Genomic DNA, 22,912 nt, shown 5'->3' with positions numbered 1-22,912 from the left:
ATTGGACACTGAGGTATCAAAGAGTCTTTGGAGATCTCTGTGCCAGGACTCTGAATGCCAGAACTTTTGCGATAATGAGTTCTGTCCCCTGCTTCTGTGGGAATAATGTTAATAAATAGCAATAATAATAGCAGCAACAATAATAATTGTCATCTTTGTTAAACGTCTATTTTGCACCAAGCACTGTGCAGAGTGCTGGAGTAGATACAGTACAGCTGGATCAGATCCAGCCCTGGTTCCTCCTAGGGCTCACAGTCTAAGGGGGAGGGAGAATGGGTATTGAACTCCAGTTTTACAAATGAGGAAATTTGAGGCCAAGGGAAGTTAAACGACCTGCCTGAGATCACGCAGCAGGCAAGTGGTGGAGCCGAGATTAGACCCGGGCCTCCTGACTCCCAAGTCCCTGCTCTTTCCACTAGGCCATGCTGCTTTCCAAGGAAGCTCCTCAAATCTGACAGACAATTACTCTCCACCGATTCAAAGCCTTATTAAGGGCACGTCTCCTCCAAGAGACCTTTCCTGACTAACTGCCCCTTTCCTCTTCTCCCACTCCCTTCTGTGTCACCCTGACTTGCTCCCTTTGTTCATCCCCCCCCTCCCAGCCCCACAGAGCACCTATGTACATATCTGTAATTGATTAATTTTTATTGATGCCTGTCTCCCCACCTCGAGATAAGCTCGTTTGGGGCAGGGAATGTGTCTGTCTATTGTTGTATTGTACTCTCCTCAGGGCTTAGTACAGTGCTCTGCACACAGTAAAAGCTCAATAAATTGGATTGAATTGGATTGAATGAATAAACGAAGCTCTCTCCTCTCTGGTCCATGGGACCTCATGGAGAGAAGTTGCCCCATGGGAGAGAACAGGGGCCCTGGAGGGTTGGGAAAAGTGCCCAGGCCTTTGTCCGGGGCCCAGCCCAGCACTTCTCTTGGCCAAGGCCAGGGGCCCAAGCGGAAACCCCTGGCAGCCCCATTTCCCAGCCTGACTTGACTGGCTCTGGTTTCCAGCAGAGATGGGGAAACGATGAGTGTTGGAAGAGGCAGCATGAGGTGAGCGGCGTTGCAGAGACTCCTCCCCGTCCTTTGGGCCCCTCCCCTGTCTCCCCAATTAGCTAAGTTCCTGGGTCAGGGGCCCTGCAGGGCCTAGACCTGAAACCCCACAGTTCCAGGAAGTCTGGGAGACGTCCCTAGCTCCACCGCAGCCTGGCCAGCTCGCCCCATACACTACTCCATCTCCCTCACCCTGCCTCAGTTTTCCCACCTGAGAGGACATGTGTAACCAATTGTAACTAATTTCCCAACCCCACCAGTGGAGAGAGCCTTGGGAAGAGGCTCCCAGTGCTCTCCTCCAGGATGGAGGTGGACAGACCAGTAGGCGAGGGGGAGCTAGAGGGGGCCGGGGGGCCGGCTTGGGGCAGCAGGTGGGCACGCTCAGGAAGTGCAGAGCAGCTGGGGCAGTAGGCATAAGAAGGGGGTTAAGCATATGCAACAAACCACAGGCCCCGCCTCTACAAACGGCTGAACTGTGGAGCGGGGGTGAGGGCAGGCAGATTGAGTAAGTTCCCGTTCCGCTTCCTCTCTCCCTCCCTCTACTACAACGACCTGACACTCCCTCAGACTTTTATTTTTCTTTTTCTCTTTCGGGGCCTGGGTCTTTGCCCCTTGTGTCCCCGAAAGGAGGCAGCCTCCTATCCCCAACCCCACCTCCGACGGCTCCGGGAACCCAGAGGCAATGCAGGCCATCAAATGTGTCGTGGTGGGAGATGGGTAGGTACCAGGGTTTGTGTTGGGACAGGGTGGGCATGGTCCCCAGCCGGGTTTCTCTGTGTCTTTCCCTGGCTCGGGCTGTCCCTTTTCTCTTTCTCGTCACCTCTCTGGTTGCTGCACAAACTCACTCACAGGCAGAAGATCTGCCAGCCCCGGAGATGGCTTCTAAGCTTCCAGGGGCAACCTCGACAAGCACCTTCCTCCTTCCTGTGGCATCGAGGCCTGGGGGAGAAGTGCCACCCTGAGGGGGTTAGCGGGCTAGTTCATCCCCGCCCTCCATAGTACCCTGATGCAGTGCTCAGAAGAGGGGGAGGAGGAAGGGTGCGTGGGATGAGCAGCCAGAGGTCATGGGACCACCACTGGTTGGGCTGTGCTGGCCCAGGGGCGGGCCTCTGATCCAATCCGGGGAACCTATTTGGCTCAGAGCCGGAGCAAACGGCCACCTGGTCCACCCGACCGCTGGTCCACTGGTCCCAGTCCTCCTGGTCTTTGGGGGAGTCTTGTGGGTGCTAGTTGCTGATTCTCCCTTCCTTCCTTCATGGGAGGCCTGGGAACAGAAGGATGGAGACAGGATGGGGGGCAACTGGGGAGAGAAAGGATGGAGATGTGTGAGCGGAGGTCGGGGTGGATGGGCGGGCAGGAAGTTGGACTGGGCCTGGAAAGATGCCAGCTCTTTCTGGTCCTGCTGCGGTGTGCTGCAATGGCTTCCTCTGGTGTCTCTCCCAGTCAGAGAAGTGCTAGCATGGCGAGCCCCTCCATGGCACTTGGAGGGTTAACGACCGTGGGTGTTTTAGCTGTGGCTTTGCCTGGTAAGGACTCACCTAGTTCACATCTTCTTTGAACCTGAGAGGAAGGAGTTTGCATTTAAGAAGTTTGTGTTCAATACCTTCACCTTTGGGGTGGAGAGTGGGAGGAGGAGAAATGTGCTGTTGCTGAGCAGAAATAGCTTAAAAGGGGATGAAAGTGGCTATGGCTTCCAGCTCAGGAAATAGAGAACCCAGAGAAGAAGGCAAGGAAAGGCACCTGGAACTTCCTGTTGGGAGGGTCGACTTGGGTCACGGATCCCCTCATTTTCATCCCTTGACACCCCCACTCTCGACTCCTTCCATGTCACCCCCACCCCCGCCAGCCTGCTCAGAAAAAAATGTCTGGGGAATGGTCTTCAGGACCAAGAGAGAGACACTGGGGGTGGGGGCAGGGGGCGGGAGGTGGGGAGGAAGGCAGAGGAAAGGAAGGAGAGAACATATCACGTCACCTGTAATTATTCTGTACTTTCCAAGGGCCTGTTACAGTGCACCACACAAAATGGGTGTCAATAAATGCTGCTGCTGTTGCTGCTGCTGCTTGAAGAGAGAAGGGAGGAAGGGACAAGGTTAAGGAAGGCAGGGGAGAACTGGGGAGAGGGAGGAGACCACCCAACTGGGAAACAGCTGGATGGGCTGTTCTAAAAGCCCATCTCTCCACAAACCTTGGGAAGTCTCTATTTCCTGTTTAGGAACCACCCATCTAAGCTGAAACTTGCTGGTTTCTTCCTTTAGATCAGCCTTCCGATACCATTTTTCATCCTCCCGTGATCCACCCTGTCCCTCTGCTGGAAACAGAGGGTGGGAGAGGAGAGGTGGAGGGTGTGGAGCTGGCGGGAGAGGGAGAAAGGGGGAGAGGGACCCATCCTCACTTCCTTCCACTCCCTTTATGCCTCTTGTCTTTCAGAGCTGTGGGAAAAACCTGCCTGCTTATCAGCTACACCACCAATGCTTTTCCTGGAGAGTACATCCCCACCGTGTGAGTACTCAGTGGGCAAAAGGGGTTGGGCAGTGGGGAGAAGATGGGAAGGACTTGGGTTTGCATTTCCTTCAGACAGGAAGTCTGGGGATGGGGCGACATAGAAAGTCACTGCCCACCCACCAGGCCCGTCCCCTGTGGAGAAGCTGAGGCAAAAAGGCCTGTTCTAGAATCTGTACCCTTTATTCACCTTACCTTCAGTCCCAGTTTATATTAATGTCTGGTTCCCCCTCTAGACTGTAAGCTCCTTGTGGTCAGGGAATGTGTCTACCACTCGGTTATATCGTACTCTCCCAAGTGCTTAGTGCAGTGCTGTGCACACAGTAAGCTCTCAATAAATACCCTTGATTGATTGAGGCCACAGGTGACTCTCAATTTTCCACAGTCTGGATCATCCGCACCGTGGATTATCCGTGGGAACATCTGTGCTTTTAGAACAGCCCAACCAGCTGGCTTATAAAACATAAGCAAATCCCTGATTGCTTTAGACTTGTTATCATCCAGTCCAGAGATTGGTGGCAACAGGTTGGTGACATATTCAGGACTCTACCATGTCACCCTTCCCTTTCCACTGTGACAAAGGGATTATTATCATTATTGTACTGATATTTACATAAATAATAAATAATAATGATACTCGTTAAGCACGTATTCTGTACTATTCGCTGAAGTAGATAGAAGATAATCACATTGGACACAGTCCCTGTCTCTCATAGGACTCATAGTCTAAGGGGAAGGGAAAACAAGTATTTCATCTCCGTTTTAAAGATGAGGAAACTGAGCCCTGAAGAAGTGAATGAGTGAAATGTCACTCAGCAGGTAAGTGGCAGGGCTGGGATTAGAACCCAAGTACCCTGCCTCTAAACTGTACGGTCCTTGCGGGCAGGGAACGGGCCTACCAACTCTGTTGTAGTGTACTCTCCCAAGCACTTAGTACGCAGTGCTGTGCACATTGTAGGTGCTCAATAAATATGATTCATTGATTGACTCCCAGGCCTGGGCTTTTTCCACCAGGCCCTACTGCTTTTTTCTTGTTTGTTTTTTTTAATGGTATTTAAGTGCTTACTGTCTGCCAGGCACTGTACTAATAATAATAATAATAATAATGTTGGTATTTGTTAAGCGCTTACTATGTGCCGAGCACTGTTCTAAGCGCTGGGGTAGACATAGGGGAATCAGGTTGTCCCACGTGGGGCTCACAGTCTTAATCCCCATTTTACAGATGAGGGAACTGAGGCACAGAGAAGTTAAGTGACTTGCCCACAGTCACACAGCCGACAAGTGGCAGAGCTGGGATTCGAACTCATGAGCCCTGACTCCAAAGCCCGTGCTCTTTCCACTGAGCCACGCTGCTTCTCCTAATCACTGGGGTAGATACAAGCTCATCAGGTTGGACACAGTCCCCTGTCCCATGTGGGACCCATAGTCTTAATCCCCATTTTACAGACAACTGAGGCAAAAAGAAGTGAAAGGACTTGCCCACATCACATAGCTTACAAGTGGCAGAGTAGGGATTAGAACCCAGGTCCTTCTGATTCCCAGGCCCATGCTGTATCCACTAGGCCATGTTGCTTCTCTTTCCCACTCTTATGCTCCTGAAAGCCTGGCAGTGAGAAGCAGCAAGGGTTTGTGATTTGTGCATGGGGGTGGAAATCAGAGGGCCTGGATTCTAATCCTGGTTCTGCGACTAGTCTGCTGTGTGACCTTGGGCAAGTTACTTAACTTCTCTGTGCCTCAGTTACCTCATCTGTAAAATGGGATTTGAGACTCTGAGCCCCATGTGGGCCATGGTCTGTTTCCAATCTGATTAGCTTGTATCTATCCCAACAATTAGTACAGCGCTTAACAAATAACAATAATAATAAAAAAAACACCCAGCTTGGCAGAAGAGAAAGGAGTCAGCCCAGCCCAACCCATGGCATCTCACATTGTGCTCTGCTCGAGTTTGGACATATCAATCAATCAGTCAATCAGTGGTATTTATTGAGTGCTTACAGTGTGCAGAGCACTGAACTAGGTGCTTGGGGGAGTTCATAGATAGGATCCCTACCCTCAAGGAGCTAGCACTTTATATTTACAAATAAAAAGACAGCGAGCCTCATTTGGGAGAGGGACCGTGTCTATGTCTAACCTGATTTTCTTGAATCTATTCCAGCTCTTAGCCCAGTGCTTGGCACATAGTAAGTGCTAAACAATTACTGTTATTATTTTTATTATTGTTATTACAAAGTGCTTTACAATTGTTTATGGGTAAGTCTCCCTAATGCCCAATAATAAAAATGATAACAACAGTAATAATAATAATAACAATAATGATCAAATGCTTACTATGTGCCAAGCACTGGAGTAGATTCAAGATAATCAGGTCCCATTTGGGCCTCATATTCTAAGTAGGAGAGAAAACAGGTATTGAATCCCCATTTTGCAGATGAGTCTATTGAGACACAGAGAAGTTAAGTGACTTGTCCAAGGTCACACACCAAGTAGGTGGGGGGGACAGAATTAGAACCCAGGTACTCTGACTCCCAGACTTGAGCTCTATCCATTAGGCCATGCTGCAGTTTCTAGGAAGGGAGCAGGTCTTACTAACCCCTTGACTTATTGGAGGGAGAAGCAGATGCTGAGAGGAATAGGGCCTTGCCCAAGATCACCTCAGCATGTTAGGATTCCAGCTCCCGACATTCCCAACTCTGGGATCTTTCCCCTTGGGACAAGTTAGTATTCTTTGAGGGAGGGCACCAGGAAGCCTCAGAGGCAATGACTGGAGTGGTATCTGCCCTATGCCCTGTGAAAATGAGACCGAACAGAGACAAGTTTTAGTACTGAGAAGCAGCGGAATCTAGTGGAAAAGGGCATGGAACTGGGTGTCAGGAGACCTGGGTTCTAATCCTGGGCCTGCCACTGTTTGGCTATGTGACCACAAACAAATCACCTAACTTCCCTGGGCCTCAGTCTCCCCATCTGTAAAATGATGATAAAATACCTGTTCTCCCTCCCCCTTAGACTGTGAGATCCATGTAGAATGGGGACTCTGCCCCATTTAATTATATTGGGCTTGGCACACGGTAAGCGCTTAACATAATTATTTTTATTGTGAGGACAGATATGGTTCACTACATCATATAAGCCCATAAATACCTGGGGGGAACTCCCCCCACTTAAAAACAAAAACAATCATTGAGACCTTTTGCTGGTCAACTCTGCCCGATTTAATTATATTGGGCTTGGCACACGGTAAGCGCTTAACAAATACCATAATTATTTTTATTGAGAGGACATATATGGTTCACTACATCATATAAGCCCATAAATACCTGGGGGGAACTCCCCCTACTTAAAAACAAAAACATTGAGACCTTTCGCTGGTCATTTTAAAATTAATGGTGGAATAGCAGAGTCCTATAAAGTTAAAGTATGATAAAGTTAAAATCTGATGTGGTGCCCCCACTGGGTTGTGGGCAGCGTGGCTCAGTGGAAAGAGCCCGGGTTTAGGAGTCAGAGGTCATGGGTTCGAATCCCAGCTCCGCCACTGTCAGCTGTGTGACTGTGGGCAAGTCACTTCACTTCTCTGTGCCTCAGTTACCTCATCTGTAAAAAGGGGAGGAGGACTGTGAGCCTCACGTGGAACAACCTGATGGCCCTGTATCTATCCCAGCGCTTAGAACAGTGCTCTGCACATAGTAAGCGCTTAACAAATACAAACATTACTATGATGATGATTATTATGTGGGCTTATCAACAGCTACTTAAAAGGCATTTTACAGAAAGAGAGCTTTCTGCTTTAACCAATCCAAAGAGTCAGATTCCACAAGTCCAGCTCCTGATTGGTTGGTATTGTGTTCTGTCCTCAGCTTCTCATTGGTCAGATATTGCAATCCCAGGCAGGATTCCCAGGTGCCCTGACAACCCACTCTGTGGTTAGATTTCTTCATATATTGATGATCCCTTCTCCCCTTAAGTGAGAAATGATTGAGGATTAGCACCGTTTTCCCCCCCTGCCACACATGAAGTAGCTGACTCCTTATGGAAAAAATGCACTGCTCGAGTGAAAATAGATTCGTGACTGTTTTTTCCTTTGGCGATGGAAGAAAGCATATTTTAGGGAGATTTTTTTCCAGGACGGGAACGGTGATGAGGGCTGAGGTGGAGGGGAGGGAGAAGAATTCATCAGCTCCCAGTCGATCAATCAATCACCAGTAGTTATTGAGCATCTAATTGCTTGCAGAGCCCTGTACTAAGCGCTTGGGAGAATACAATAGAGTAGGTAGACATGATCCCTGCCCCCCAAGGGGTTTACAGTCTAGCCAAGAGCTCCCATGGATTTTGTGTAACACACCTATGTCCATTATTTGGGTTTCACTAACAGCAAAGCCTAGTGGAAATCCTGGGAGCCAGAGGACCTGGGTTCTAATCCTGGCTCTGCCACTTGACTGCTGTGTGACTTTGGGCAAGCTACTTAACTTTACTGTGCCTCAGTTTCCTCAGCTGCAAATGGGGATTCGATACCTGTTCTCCCTCTTACTTAGACTGTGAGCCCCTGTGGGACATGGACTGTGTCTGCCCTGATTAACTTGTATCTACCTCAGCACCTAGAACAGTGCTTCATACACAGAAAGTGCTTAACAAATACCATTAAAAAAATGCCACTTCGGGGTGAGAAAGTGTCCAACTAGGCTAAGATAGGCAGCTTGTTTCTGATGGTGGATATTTAGAGGGTCGGTGGTGGCTACCTGAGGAGACGACCAGAAGCTTCTGCTGGGGTGGGCACAAGTCCAGCCTGGAGGAACTGTCTTGGGGGAAGTCAGGGTTGGGGAAGAGGCCAGGTTCTGGATTTCTCTGTGCTGGATCAAGAGGAGAGAATGGGGACAAGTCCCACTCTCAGACTTTCAAGCTTCCTTTCTCCTCTCATCAAGAAGAACATTCCAATTGAGTGGGATGGGGACTCCCAAAGATCCTGCTTTTTCTCTCTCTCTGCAGCCCATGTCAGAGATATAGATGTGTTCAATCATACCCTTAGACTTTGTCTCCTGGACGAAGAAGAGCCTTAGACTTTGTCTGATCTGATAGTATTATATCAATTACAGTGCTTGGTCCATAGTAAGCACTTAACAAATGAATTAATTACCCCAACAGGGAACCCTCTCTGAGCCAGTGAGTATGTTGTGTGAGTGTCTGTGTAAGTGTGTGTATGTGTGTGTGTGTGTATAATAATAATGATAATAATAATTATGGTACTTGCTAAGCACTTACTACATACCAAGCACCGTTCTAAGCGCTGGGGTACATACAAGTTAATCAGGTCCCTGTCCCACACGGGGCCCAGAGTCTCAACCAATGTGCCTCCAGCCCACAACTCTTATTTCTCCCGTCTCTGACCTTCTCAGACCTAACCTCTTCTTGCTCATCGTCTTCCACTCATTTTCACCTACCCATATCCCTCTGCTCCTTCAGACCTTGCGAAAAAACTCTCCTCCAGGAGGCAGTCCATGATTACTTCCCCTTCCATAACAGTCTTACTAATTCATCAGCCCCCAATCAATCAATCAATCAATCAATCAATCAGTCAGTCAATCACCAGTAGTTACTGAGCATCTAATTGCGTGCAGAGCCCATTACTAAGCACTTGGGAGAATACAATAGAGTAGGTAGACATGATCCCTGCTCCTCAGGAATTTACAATCTAGCCAGAAGCTCCCATGGATTTTGTGTAATTCACTTATGTCCATCATTTTTATCCATTCTCTTCAATGACTATGATATATCCATCAATTTATAGCTCTTGTTTACCACCATTAGATTGGAAGCGCCTCAAGGGCAAGGACTGCATTTTTTTTACTTCTTTTTCCTTAGTGGCCTCATACAGTTTTTACATACAGCAGTTAATTAATTCATTTGCTAAGTGCTTACTATGGGCCAAGCACTCTGATATTGATTGACTGATTGTTCTCCTTTCCCCTAGACTATGTCTAGCAATTGTTGATTGCTTACTGTGTACAGAGCACTGTACTAAGTGCTGGGGAAAGTACAATCCAACAGAATTGGAAGACGAGATTCCCTACCCACCAAGAGTTTGCAGTCTACAGAACAGATATTGAACCCTCATTTTACAGATGGGAAAACTGAGGCAAAGAATAGTCAAGTGACTTGCCCAAAGTCACACAACAGAATAGTAGTGAAGTCAGGATTAGAACCCAGATCTCCTGACTCTGTCCTATGTTCTTGTCACAGGCCTTGATGCTTCTCAGAACAGTAGGCACTCAGCACAGTACTTGGCAAACAGTGGACTCTCAGTAAAGTGTTCTGAATTCAGTAGGCATTTAATTCAGTGGTAGGCACACAGATTCATTCATTCATTCATTCAATAGTATTTATTGAGCACTTACTATGTGCAGAGCACTGTACTAAGCACTTGGAATGTACAAATCGGTGACAGGTAGAGACAGTCCCTGCCCTATGACGGGCTTACAGTCTAATTGGGGGAGACAGACAGACAAGAACAATAGCAATAAATAGACTCAAGGGGATGAACATCTCATCAGATGTCGCTCAGTATGTTGTTTGGCAAGTAAGCACTCAATATTGTTGATGCTACACTGCTGTGCAGCTCTCAATATGTGAGTACAGAGTATCCCATAAATACCTGCTTCTAGAGGAAACCAGTGTGGCCTAATGGACAGAGCATGGACCCAGGAATCAGATGACCTGGTTCTAACCTGGCTCCATCATTGGTCTGCTGTGTGACTTTAAGCAAGGCATTTAACTTCACTATACTTCAGTTACCTCATCTGTAACATGAGGATTATATTCTCCTCCCTCCTTCTTAGCCCGTGAGCTCAATGTGGATCGGGAACAGTGTCCAACCTTTTTTTTAAAATAATTATCTACCCCAGCACGAAGTAGAGTGTGTGGTACATAGGAGGTGCTTAACAAGTTCCACTATTAGGTGGGCAAAGTCTGTGGGTGGGAAGAATCTATCCACCAAGTGAGAGATACAATACTATCCAGTCAGACATTTCCCTGTTCCAAAGTCTAAGGGGATGAGAACAGTATTTTGCACCCGATGAAATTCTACTGCTAGAGAAACAGTGCTTCCTAGTGGATAGAGCCTGGGCCTGGAATCAAAAGGACCTGGGCTCTAATCCCGGCTTCTCCACTAGACTGATGTGTGACCTTGGGCAAGTTACTTCACTTCTCTGTGTCTCATTTCCTTCATTTGTAAAATGGGGATTAAGTCTGTGAAGCCCACGTAGGACAGGGACTGTGCCCAACCCGATTTGCTTGTATCCACTCCAGTGCTTAGTTCAGTGCCTGACACATAGTAAGTGCTTAAAAAATACCACAATTATTTGTATTATTACCGCTACGATTACTGTGACTACCACTATTATTATTACTATTACTACTACTCTGACTTCTATGATTATTACTACTCTACTGGCATTCAGTGCTAAATAACTCCATGTGTTTAGAGACCCTTTGGCAACAAGGTTGCCAAAGTTGCCACTTGGCTAGAACTCCCTCAAGCAGGCAGAAATTCCTGTGATCTCCAGGGAATTCAAAAAGTCTCAGGAGGGAATCTTTGGCACAAAATATTAAATAATTCCATCTTCTTAGAAAACAGCAGGATTTGGGGAGCCAGGATCCCGGGGTCTGTGTCTTAGTCCTTGGGTTAGGATCTGGGGTGGTGGCCTCTCTTAGGTTAAGGGGCTTTAGACTCCCGTCTGACCTGCTGTTTCTGCTTCTGTCCTGTGAGAGCCCCTTTCACTGGAGTGCTATAGCCACTTGAGAGCAGACACTTGAAAATGAGCAGAAGAGGACCAAACTGTTTTTAATTCTCTGTACAATCAATCAATCTATCAATCAACTGCATTTTTTGAGTGCTTACTGTTTGCCGAACACTGTGCTAAGAGCTTGGGAGAGTTCAATCGAGCAGATTTGGTAGACACATTCCCTGCCCATAAGGCACTTATAATCTAGAGGGGGAGTCAGGCATAAAAACAAACTATAGATATGTACATAACTGCTGTGGGTCTGAGGGTGGGGTGAATAAAGGGTACAGATCATAGTGCAAGGGTGACACAGAAGAAAGATGGAGTTGGGAAATAAGGGCTTATGGAGTTGGGAGTTGGGAACCAATGTCTCTGGAGCAAGTCAGGGTGACTAGGAATCCCCCTGGAGAAACTTATTATGGATTTGGGTGGTCTTGGACATCCACAAAATGTCATCTGGGACATCCTTATATTACCCTACATGCTCAGTACAATGTGTGCGATCAATCAATTAATCAATTATATTTATTGAACATGTACTATGTGCAGAGAACTGAACTAAGTACTTGGGAGAGAACAGTACAACAGAATTAGCGGACACGTTCCCTGCCCATAATGAGGTTACGGCCTAGAGGGGGAGACAGATATCGATATAAATAATTTATAATATATAAATTAAAGATATGTACATAAGTGCCATGGGGTTGAGGGTGGAGTGATTACCAAATGCCCAAAAGATCACAGATCCAAATGCAGAGAAGATGCAGGAAGGAGAGCAAGAGGATAGCCAAGTATATAATCATGATATTTATTAAGCATTTTTTTATTCGCCAAGCACTGTGCTAAACACTGGTGTAGATACATGATAATCATTTCAGGCACGGTCCCTGCTCTACATAGACTCACAGGGAGGGAGAACAGGTGTCTTATCCCTATTTTACAGATGAGGAAACTGAGGCAGAGGGAGGCTAAATGACTTGCGTGAGGTCACACTGCAGCCCGTGATGAAGCTGGAATTAGATCTTGGGCCCCTGGCCCCCCCAGGCCCATGTTCTTTTTACTAGGGTACACTGTCTCCCCTGTTCCTGCCCTCAAGTAGTTAACAATCGAGTGGTTAAGTGGGCAGATTCAAATATAAACCCAAATGAGGACACAGTAAACACAAACTAAAAATATGTCGGTGTAAATGTCTCAGGCAGAGTGAAGTGCTAGGAGTCTACTGAGCACTGTGGAGAAGCAGTGTGGCCTAATGGATAGAGCCCGGGCCTGGGAGTTAGAAGGACCTGGGTTCTAGTCCCAGCTCTGACACTTGTCTGCTGTGTGACCTTGGGCAAGGCTTTTCACATCTCTGTGCTTCGGTTACTTCATCTGTAAAATGGGGATTAGGACTGTGAGCTCCAGGTGGGACATGGACTGTGTACCCCAGTGCTTAGGCCAGTGCCTGGCACATAGTAAGTGCTTAACAAATACCATTAAAAAAAAAGTCTAGTTCAGGAGCCAATTGCTCAGCCGAGGGCTGACTGCATATTCCCAGTATCTTCCTGGGCCTCATGCCTCTTCTGCAATCCTCATACCAGAGATAAGCAATCGGTCTGGGGACCCAGACCTCACCTGTTTCTGGCCAACCCTTCCTGGAAAGAGCCTGCGCTTCCTTCCTCTCTCCCAGCTTTCCCCATTCTGCCTCATCCCAGGGAAAACTTCAGAGAATCAGCCACCGTATGCCAGCCAGAAAACCCACCACATTATTGTTGTGTCTTCAGATGCTATAGAAACCAAGTCACACCCAACCACCCCAGATCACACTTACTACACTTGGGAAAAGATGATGGGGGCTTGGTTGGGCGTGGATATTTGCTATATATTCTAGAAAGCTGTCGCACAGAGGAATGGCCGGCCTGCTCATCCTGGGCTGGGCTCTGGGACTTTTGATTTTATTCTCCTTTGTGGTGATGTGGAAACAGACTCAGACTGCAGACTTCATGCAGACTTCCCTGCTTCGGATGACACAACCAAATCCTCTTTGAACGCCCAGGAAGGCACTGAAAACTCACCCTCTCCTCCAGGTCTCCTGCTCACAGTGTGTGCGGTTTCTTCAGTCAGTCAGTCGTATTTATTGAGCACTTACTGTGTGCAGAGCACTTGACCGAGCACTTGGAAGAGTACAATATAACCCTATTCCAAACTGTGCTTCTGCGGTGCAGAATGGACGCTGTCTTGTGGTTTAATTCAGGAAACCTCAGCCTCAACTTCTTTACAACCCACAAAATATTCTAAACCTTCCACATACCCCTAATTCTCTCTCCTCCTCCTTTCCGGTTCTGTCCACACCTCCTGCTGCTCCCTATAAGACTACTCCCTAGGACTCAGAGGCTGGGTACTGAACCCTCTGTGACTCAGGAGTTGTGGGTTCAAGAACAAATTTTGCGGAGTGACCTTAGGCTAGTCACTTACCTTTTCCATGCTTCAGTCTCCCCAGGCACAGTTGTGAATAGGGAGGATATAACCTTTAAAAATAATTGTGGTGTTTGCTAAATGCCTACTTTGTACCAAGTACTATGCTAAGCAGACACAATCCAATCAGGTCAGACACATTCCCTGTCCCACAGACAGATTGTGGGAGAGAGAGCCGTATGAGAAGCAGAATGGCCTAGTGGAAAGCACACGGGCCTGGGAATCAGCGACGTGGGTTCTCATTCCTGGCTCTTCCAAATGCTTGCTGTGTGACCTTGTGGAAGTCAAACTTCCCTGTGCTTCGGTTCTCAGAGGTCATGGGTTCGAATCTGGGCTCTGCCACTTGGCAGCTGTGTGACTGTGGGCAAGTCACTTCACTTCTCTGTGCCTCAGTTACCTCATCTGTAAAATGGGGATTAACTGTGAACCTCACGTGGGACAGCCTGATTACCCTGTATCTACCCCAGCGTTTAGAACAGTGCTCTGCACATAGCAAGCGCTTAACAAATACCAACATTATTCTCACAGTTTAGACTACGAGCCCCATGTGGGACGGGGACTGTGTCCAACCTAGTTAGCTTGTATCTACCCCAGTGCTTAGAACACTGTTTCGCATAGTAAGTGCTTAGCAAATACCATAAATGAATACGAAAATGGGTTTTGACTCCTCATTTCACAGATGAGGAAACTGAGGCACAGAGAAGTTAGATTGTAAGCTCCTTGAGGGCAAGGATCGTATCTACAGACTCTATTGCACTGTCCCAAGTCTTAGTACAGTGCTCTGCACACAATAAGTGCTCACTAAATACCGCGATTGACAGAACAAGCAAGTGACAGAGCAGGGATTAGATGCCCCTGCCCAGTTTCCAAACTCGCTAGCGGCCCTCATTATATGCCTAGAGATTGTGCAAATGCAACCTGGGGAAATTATTATTATTATTATTGTATTATTTATTGTTATTTAAATAATTGTATTTATTGAGCACTTACTGTGTGCAAAGGACTGTACTAAGCACTTGGGAGAGTACAGTATAACATCAAATACATTCCCTGCCCACAACGGAAATGTTTCGAGTAGTTCAGAAGTAAGAGGTACTATAATTACATGGTATTATGCGCTGACACCCGCCAGAGTCAAATAGCTTTCCCCACAGACAAATTCTCCTGAAAACCCAACCACAACTTACCGAGAGAATGGTGAGGCCAAGCTTAGTGGGTTACTGCCTGCCCTCTCTGTTAGACCCTGGGCATGTGAGTAGGTGGGCATTAGCCTGGTTGAGAAGAGAAAGGAAGGGTCCAGGGGTGGGACTTCATATGGAGGTCAAGAGGAGGGCGTTGCTGGTGGGGAGGAGGTGTTTAGCCTTCTAGCTTCGCCTAAAGTGGCTGGATTCCCAAGTGAGGAGTACAAAATGTTAAACTAACATCATGTGGTAGGACTGTACCCTGGCTGAAGCATTTGTAAAATAACATTTTTAAATGGAAAAGCCTATTTCCATTTCCTCGGTTAGGGGAATTGATCAATATAATCAATTTTACTTTTTTTGTATATCCCATGCTGCTGGGCTGGGAAGGGGAAGAGGGAGAGGAGGGAGAAGAGGAAGAAGAAGGGGGAGGGGAGGGGAGGATGGAAGAGAGGAGCAGGAGGAGGGGAAAGAGGAAGGAGAAAGAAAGGAGGAGGAGCAGTAGGAGAAAAAGAGAAAGGAGGAGGCAGGGTAGGTGTTGCCAGTGGGACCAAGCAAGGTCTCACAAAATGTTCACTGTCCCCGACCATGAGACTATGGGAAGGATCTGCGTAGCGACAGGAGAGAGCAACAGAGACAGAGAGACTGCTCCCTCCCTAGATCCTGCCCCAGACCCCCACACCAGGATGGACTAACTCCCTCTTGACTCCCTGCTTCTCTCTCTCCCCTCCTCACCATCTCCTACACCCCGTAGTTTCGATAACTATTCAGCCAATGTGATGGTGGACAGCAAACCGGTGAACTTGGGACTGTGGGATACAGCCGGTCAGGAGGACTACGATCGTCTGCGGCCCCTCTCCTACCCCCAAACGGTAGGTGTGGTCTCTAGGTCTCCTCTACCCTCCATCCCCTGACTACTCCTCTCCGCCTGATTATCCGTCTATTGACTCTTCTGTTCACTCCCGGGAGATGTTGCTGGGATGGCTGACCTTGGATTATTTCCAATCCACTCCAATCTTCAGCGTCTTCCTGGCCCCTGGGTGGTGGCTGTGGGTCCCGTGGGGGGTGACTGTGGGCCTGTCGGGAGGGTCTTTGAGGTGGAGAAGTGGCGGGGAGTGGCACTCCAATGCCCTCACCCCCGTTCTGACTTGGCCTCATTTTAGGGGTCACTTCCTGCAGGATTGAGGGAGGCAGTGTGGGAGGTTGGGGGGAAAGACACTGTTGTCCCTCTGGCCAGTGGCCCGCCTACTGAACTGAGTTGTCAGCTCAGGAGGTAACAGGGTCTCTGGAATGGGTAGCTACTCCAGGCATGTGCTGACTTAGTTGGTGTGGCCCTCAGCTTGGCCCCACCATCAGCTCAGCTCAGGACTTCCTGCACCGCACGTGGCCCACAGGATGTGTGTGTGTGTGCACGCGCGCACTTGTGCGTCTGTGTTTGTGTATGTCAGTGAGAGAGTGAAGGAGTTGAGGCACATGGGGGAAGATCAGGCACGTGTCCCCTGACCCCAGGTAACCCTCATCCTCACTCTGCCCCAACATTGGTTGCTCCTAGGATGTCTTCCTGATCTGCTTCTCCCTTGTCAGTCCAGCTTCCTACGAGAACGTCCGAGCCAAGGTGAGAGCCATGTGGCCCGGTGGGGGTCCTGGGGTGGGGCAGAGCAGGGCACGGGGAGCAGCTTCCACTGAACCCCCACAAAGAGAATCCGTGCCTGGGACCTCAGTCCATCAGGCAGCAGGGGATGCTCCCGAGTGGGGGGAAGAGACCTCAGCCTGGGTTTGGGATGGGCTCCCAGGGTCGGCGGTGGGGATGGTGGGCAGAAAGTTGTCCTCCCTGAACCCTCACGGATCCTCTTCCCTGGCCGGGGCCAGTGGTTCCCCGAGGTGCGGCACCATTGCCCCAGCACCCCCATCATCCTGGTGGGCACCAAGCTGGACCTGCGGGACGACAAGGACACCATCGAGAAGCTGAAGGAGAAGAAGCTGGCACCCATCACCTACCCCCAGGGTCTCGCACTAGCCAAGGAGATTGGTAGGAGCCTCCCCCTCCAGCGGGCACCTGGGGCCAAGATGGTCTCCCCTCCGGGGCCTAGGACCAGTGGAGGGAGGTTGAACGGGAGCTGATTCCAGCTGTGGGGAGTCTGGGGGTGTGGAGTGGGGGTGGCGGTCTAACTCCCGACCACTCACCGGGACCATAAAAAAGGTAGTGTTATAAAAAAGGTAGCACTGTGTTTAAGGGCCAGGGTAGACACAAATTAAATGGGTTGGACAAAGTTCCTGTCCCACACAGGGCTCACAGTCTAAGGGAGAGGGAGAATGGGTATTTCATCCCCATTTTACAGATGAGGAAGCTGAGGCTCAGGGAAGTTAAGGGACTTGCCCACGGCCATGAAGCAGGCAAGTGGCCAATTTGGGACAAGAACACAAGTCTCCTGACTCATGCTCTTTCCGTTAGATCACCCTACCATACAGTCCCTTAAGAGCTGAATCTTTTCCCCTCTAGTTTCCTCTTTACTCTGTCATATGCCTCTTTGCCAGCCAAGGACCCTTCCTCTTGCAGAAAAGGACCCTTAGCAGGGATTAGCAGAGAAGCAGCTTGGCCTAGCGGAAAGATCCTCGGCCTGGGCGTCAGAGGAACTGGCTTCTAACCTTGGCTCTGCCTCTTGTCTGCTGTGTGACCTTGGGCAAGTCATTTTACTTCTCTGGGCCTCAGCTTCCTCATCTGTAAAATAGGGGTTAAGACAGTAAGCCCCAAGTGGGACAGGGACTGTGTCCAACCTGAATATTTTGTATCTACCCCAGTATTTAGTATAGTGCCTGGCACATAGTATGCACTTAACAAATACCGTTAAAAAACAAAGAACTGGCATCCCTACCATCCCCTTTGTCCTCCCACCCTGCCCCCAGACGACACCTTTCTTTCTGTCTCCGTCTTGGGAGCTAGGTCTTCACTGACCACCTTTTCCCTCCCTCTCCAAATCCAGGCTGAGAAACACGAGCTCGTATTTAGTGTCCAGAAAATTTTGGCCTGCCCTGTTCTGCCCCGCTCTACCCTGCTCTGTTCTGCCCTTCCCCCACTCTCTCGGTCTGCCTCTCACTCTCACCACCACCACCTTCCGCCACCGGAACTGGGAGGGCCCTTGAGGTATCGAACATCTCCTCTAACAGGAAGGGAACCCACAGCTTCCTTTTCTCCTCTCCTGTGACCAGCTTAATCTAAAATGAAGTTTGTCGGCTTGTCCCTCTACTTGCCTCCTCTCTCTCCTCCTCACACCCTCTCTTGCCTCTTCGGCTTGGTGCTGCCCTTGCCTGAGGAAGACCGCCTGCCCTGTCTCCAAAACGAGTTTGTCAATCAATCAATCCAGCAGCAGCACTGACTGCTGAGCCCTGTATTCAACGCTTGGGAGACTGCAGTTCAACTGGTAGACATGATCCTGCCCTGGAGGAGCTGACAATCTAGCAGAGTTCATCTTTCCTTCCTGCTCCTGCTGCCACTGCTCTACTGCAGGTCTCAGTCCCGCCTGGCACTTGTGCCAGTGACTGGCAGCGGTGCCCCAACCCTCCTTGCCCCTCACCCACTGGTCCTCTTGTCATCCGCCACCCACAAACCACCTCCTTCCTCCTGATTTGAAAGGGCTCTGGGGCCCTGTCAGCTGTGGCGGGTCCTTTTGTTATGGTACTTGTTATGTTACTATGTGCCAGGCTCTGTTCTAAGCACTAAATATAAGGTAATCAGGTTGGATACAGTATCTATCCCACATGGGGCTCACACACTTAATCCCCATTTTTTACAGATGAGATAGCTGAGGCACAGAGAAGTGACTTGCCTAAGGTCACACAGCAGACAAGTAGTGGACCTGGGATTAGAACCCATAACCTTCTGACTCCCAGACCAATGCTCTATCCACTACACCGTGCCGCTTCTCAGCTACCCCTCGTTTGCCTCCCCAGCCAGGTGCCAATGCCTATCATCCATTGAGGCGCTAGGTCTGCCCTCTCGCCGACCTCCGTCACACGCACAGTTAGAGGGAAGGACTTGCAGGACTGGATGTTGGAACTGATGCCCATCCACAGGGTGAGAGCAGAGCAGAGCAGCATAGAGCAGAGCAAAGTAGAGCAGAGCAGGGAGAGCATAGTAGAATAGAGAGATCTTGTGGCCCTAGTAGATAGAGTATAGACCTGGGAGTCAAAGGACCTGGGTTCTAATTCCAGCTTCACAGTTTGCTTGCTGCATGACCTTGGGCAAGTGACTTATTATATCTGTGCCTCACTTACCTCATCTCCCTCCCTCTTGGACTGTGAGCCTCATGCGGTACAGGGACTGTGCCAATCTGACTATATGGTATCGACCCCAGCACCTAATACAGTGCTTCGCATATAGTAAATACTTTTCATCGATGGATAGTAACAAATTCCACATTTATTACTTCAACAGAGGAGAATAGAGCAGAACAGGGAGAACCAGGGAGAAGAGGGCAGTTCCAGATATAATTCTCATCATAAACATCCCAGATGCCCAACACTCCACAGGGTGGCAGAGAAAGAAGATGCCCCTGCTCCCTGCCCCTGCCCTTTGTGTTGGAAGAGGAGCTGTTGGATAATACCCTACCCATTGATAGCATGTATATGGAGCCATTCGTATAGACGACTATACGTGCAAGACCTCAAAGCTAGACTGTAAACTCGTCGTGGGTTGGGATTGTGTCTGCCAACTCGGTTGTATTAAACTCTTCCATGTGCTTTGGTCAGGACTCTGCACATAGTAAGTGCTCAGTCAATACCACTAAATGATCAATTGATTGATTAGTGAGGGCCTAAGTGGTGTTTTGGGATCCAGCACTAACCAATCAAAGAAGGCTTCCTGGAGGAAGTGAATTTTATATCTAGTTTTAAAAGAAAATGACTCAGCAGGTGGAAGGGTGGAAACTATGAGCTGAATGAGAATTTCCAAGGGCAGGGGAGAAATAGGGAAGGTTTCTTTTCCTGTTCTCAATTCATTTACTTAGTGCTGAAGCTCCTCCGTTCTCCTCTGACCCAAGCTCAGTGAGAAGGGCATTTAATTTTGCAGATAAAACCCAAAGTGTTACCAGTCCACCCAAAAGTTTGACCAGCCTCCTTTCCCCTCCCCCAAGCCATCCAACCAGAAGCCTCTCCAGTTTGATCCTAAAGATGAAACTTTTTTTTACTTGACAGTCATTCCTGGCCCAGACAAGGCTGTGGCATTCTCGGGTATGCCCCTGCCGCCCTTCTGGCTCCCGACTTTGTCCCCCTGAGTATTGCTTCTCCTGAGGGAGCTTTTGGGGGAATTATAGAGCCTCTGTCCTTCACTGACTGGTCCTCCCTCTCCTCCCTCCAGACTCTGTGAAGTACCTAGAATGTTCAGCACTCACCCAACGGGGGCTGAAAACCGTCTTCGACGAGGCCATCCGGGCCGTCCTCTGCCCCCAGCCAACCCGGCCGCAGAAACGCGGCTGCCAACTTCTCTAGAGGTACGTGCCAGAAAGGACTTCCTCTCTCCCGTTCCATGGCCCCTGTTCCCCAATTCAGATTTGCAGGGCCAGGGCCTTTCCTGAGGCAAAGGTTGTCAGCTGGAGCCCTGATCCTCCTCAGCCCTTATCTAGATGCCAGGCCTTGGGTAGGGTGTTCATTGCCCTGGCTGCTCCCCTGCTGCCGCCCCCACCATGCCTCAGTTTCCCTACATGAGTCCTGTCAGTGGAACAAGAGGATCTGGCCACTGGGTCAACTGATCGGGGGGCTGGATCACCCTGAGAGAGTGGACTGCTGTTTTGCACTTGCCCCTGCCCGTCTAATCCCCTCCTTGCCCCATCCTCAGCCCAAAAGAGGGCTTCCAAAATAGCAGATGTCAATGTGTGTCACCTGGCACGTTCGTGCCAGTTAATCCTCTCCCTGCCTCTTTCCCTCCGGACTGTCCAAGAGGGAGCTGGACTGTGACCAAATTCTAGGGCCAGGCTTGTCTCAAACCATATAATCAATACTGGATGTCCCTTGGCTTGGACCCTGGGTCTGACCTCTAGGTGGTGAGATATGGTGTATGAGCAATCACCCCCTATACTACTAAGCTTTCCAGCTGCTCAGTCCTTGGGCTAACCAGAGGTGTGGTCACCAACACCTCCCTTGGCCCCTGGCCCTGCCCTGGGTCCATTTCCTTTGGATTCTGGTCCTTCCTGGACCATTCCTGAAGGTCCACTCACAAGACAGATTCCACTGGTCCCAAACCCTCACTCTCAGGTGGTCTCTTGACTCCTGTGTTGGCAGACAGGCTCCGGTGTCCTAAGGGTGGGCAGGGGATGTGTCTATTTTTATATTGTACTTTCCCAAGTGCTTAGTATGGTATTCTGCACACAGGAAACGCTCAATATATATGATTGAATGAAATACGATCGAATGAATGACAGGGAGGAGGGGGATGGTGGGTGAGCCTGGCATGCCCACCGATATTCATCTTCTGCTTCTCATCCATCTAGGTGCCGTGGGTGCCTGTTATGACCCGTCTCCCTGGCTCCTCTGCCCCCCAGATGGAAATGATTTCCCTGCTGGTGAGACTTCTCCTCCCCAATGTGTTGATGAGCAGATATTATGCTTGGTTGTTTATCTTTTGCCCGCAGAGATGTTTCTAGGTCCGAGCGTTCACCTTCTTCCTTGACCTTTACCCCTCTGCTCCAGTTCCAGTGGGAGAGGCAGAAGGAGACAAATAAAACTTACATTCTTTTAGCAGTGGTTTCTCTTGTCACTGTGGTGGTGGGTTGGGGTCCTGGAGTGTGAAATAGGTCGTTCCTTCTCCAGGGACCACCCCTCCAACTCTTGTCTTGGTCCATCCAGGCAGTCACACACACCTTCAGCCTGCCCAGCCCTCCATCCATTATCCATCCTCCCATCAATTATCCATTCACCCACCCATCCACCAACTGATCCATCATTCATAGTAATAATAATATTGGTATTTGTTAAGCGCTTACTATGTGCAAAACACTGTTCTAAGCGCTGGGGGGGGGGATACAAGGTGATCAGTTTGTCCCACATAGGGCTCACAGTCTTTATCCTCATTTTACAGATGAGATAACTGAGGCCCAGAGAAGTGACTTGCCCAAAGTCACACAGCTGACAAGCGGCGGAGCCAGGATTAGAACCCATGACCTCTGACTCCCAAGCCCATGCTCTTTCCACTGAGCCACGCTGCTTCTCTTCATCCACCCGCCCATCCATCAATCCACCTATCCATCCACCCATCCACCCAACCCCCCCACCCAACCATCCATCATTCATCCTCCTCTCCATCCATCCGTGTGTCTGTCAGCACACCCCTGAATACCTAGGAATTGCATTTATTTTGCCCCCAAACCACCTTGTTAGCACCACCACCTACTTTCTTTTCCAGTAGAAACCCTGAAGGGGGAGACTGCAGATTATACAACGGTGATTCTTGTCCATGATGTTACTGTGTTTCTGAAGTAGTCAGGGTCAAAGGTCTCTTCTTATGTCAGGGGATCCTACCTTCCCCCATCTTGGGACCATGTTATCATTTTCATTTTTGTCATCATCTGCTGTGTGAGGAGCCCTTCTCTGGGTCCCATGTAGAACCTGAATCGGGCACACCCTCTCTGCTCATGTTCCATGGCCAGGGTCTCAGAAGGTGGGCTAACATCTTCCTAGGCTAATTTCTATAGTGAGAGGCCACAGGATGGAGATTCCAGGGGTGAGATCCATGACGCTTCATGTGACATCACTAAAGGGTCATGGAGACTGAGGGTGGGTTGGGGAGCAGGGCAGAGGCAGAGCTTGGAGGATCAATGTCAGTTCCCCTGAGGACTAGTGGTCCAGTGTGGCCCAGGAGACAGCAGCCAGCTCTGTTTCCTTCTCTTCCAATAGCCCTGGGGACCCCACACTGCCCAGTCCAGACCAGCACCCCTAGCCAGCCAGAAGCCATTGCCGATTGCATTACGTGACTGG

The 22,912-nt window shown here is 49.3% G+C and overlaps 1 protein-coding gene across 1 annotated transcript; it reads left to right on the top strand.

Annotated features, from left to right (window-relative positions):
• Positions 1-1,578: 1,578 nt before the first annotated feature.
• On the top strand, positions 1,579-21,676 carry RAC2 (Rac family small GTPase 2). The gene is made up of 7 exons (XM_001513510.5): positions 1,579-1,764; positions 3,475-3,546; positions 15,702-15,819; positions 16,500-16,562; positions 16,817-16,976; positions 20,301-20,433; positions 21,430-21,676. Exons 1-6 carry the CDS (start codon positions 1,730-1,732, stop codon positions 20,429-20,431), a joined length of 579 nt encoding a protein of 192 aa, XP_001513560.2. The 5' UTR covers positions 1,579-1,729; the 3' UTR covers positions 20,432-20,433; positions 21,430-21,676.
• The last annotated feature ends 1,236 nt before the right edge of the window (positions 21,677-22,912 follow it).

Source organism: Ornithorhynchus anatinus, chromosome 14 (genome assembly GCF_004115215.2).
Source record: "Ornithorhynchus anatinus isolate Pmale09 chromosome 14, mOrnAna1.pri.v4, whole genome shotgun sequence".
In the NCBI taxonomy this organism is placed as follows: domain Eukaryota; kingdom Metazoa; phylum Chordata; class Mammalia; order Monotremata; family Ornithorhynchidae; genus Ornithorhynchus; species Ornithorhynchus anatinus.
This window is presented reverse-complemented; position numbering and strand designations above follow the sequence as displayed.

Excerpts from the sequence above, each read along its gene's own strand:
- RAC2 (XM_001513510.5), top strand. The coding sequence starts at position 1,730 with ATGCAGGCCATCAAATGTGTCGTGGTGGGAGATGG. Across the intron at positions 1,765-3,474 it reads TGTGTCGTGGTGGGAGATGG|AGCTGTGGGAAAAACCTGCC; the intron begins GTAGGTACCAGG and ends CTTGTCTTTCAG. Across the intron at positions 3,547-15,701 it reads GGAGAGTACATCCCCACCGT|TTTCGATAACTATTCAGCCA; the intron begins GTGAGTACTCAG and ends TACACCCCGTAG.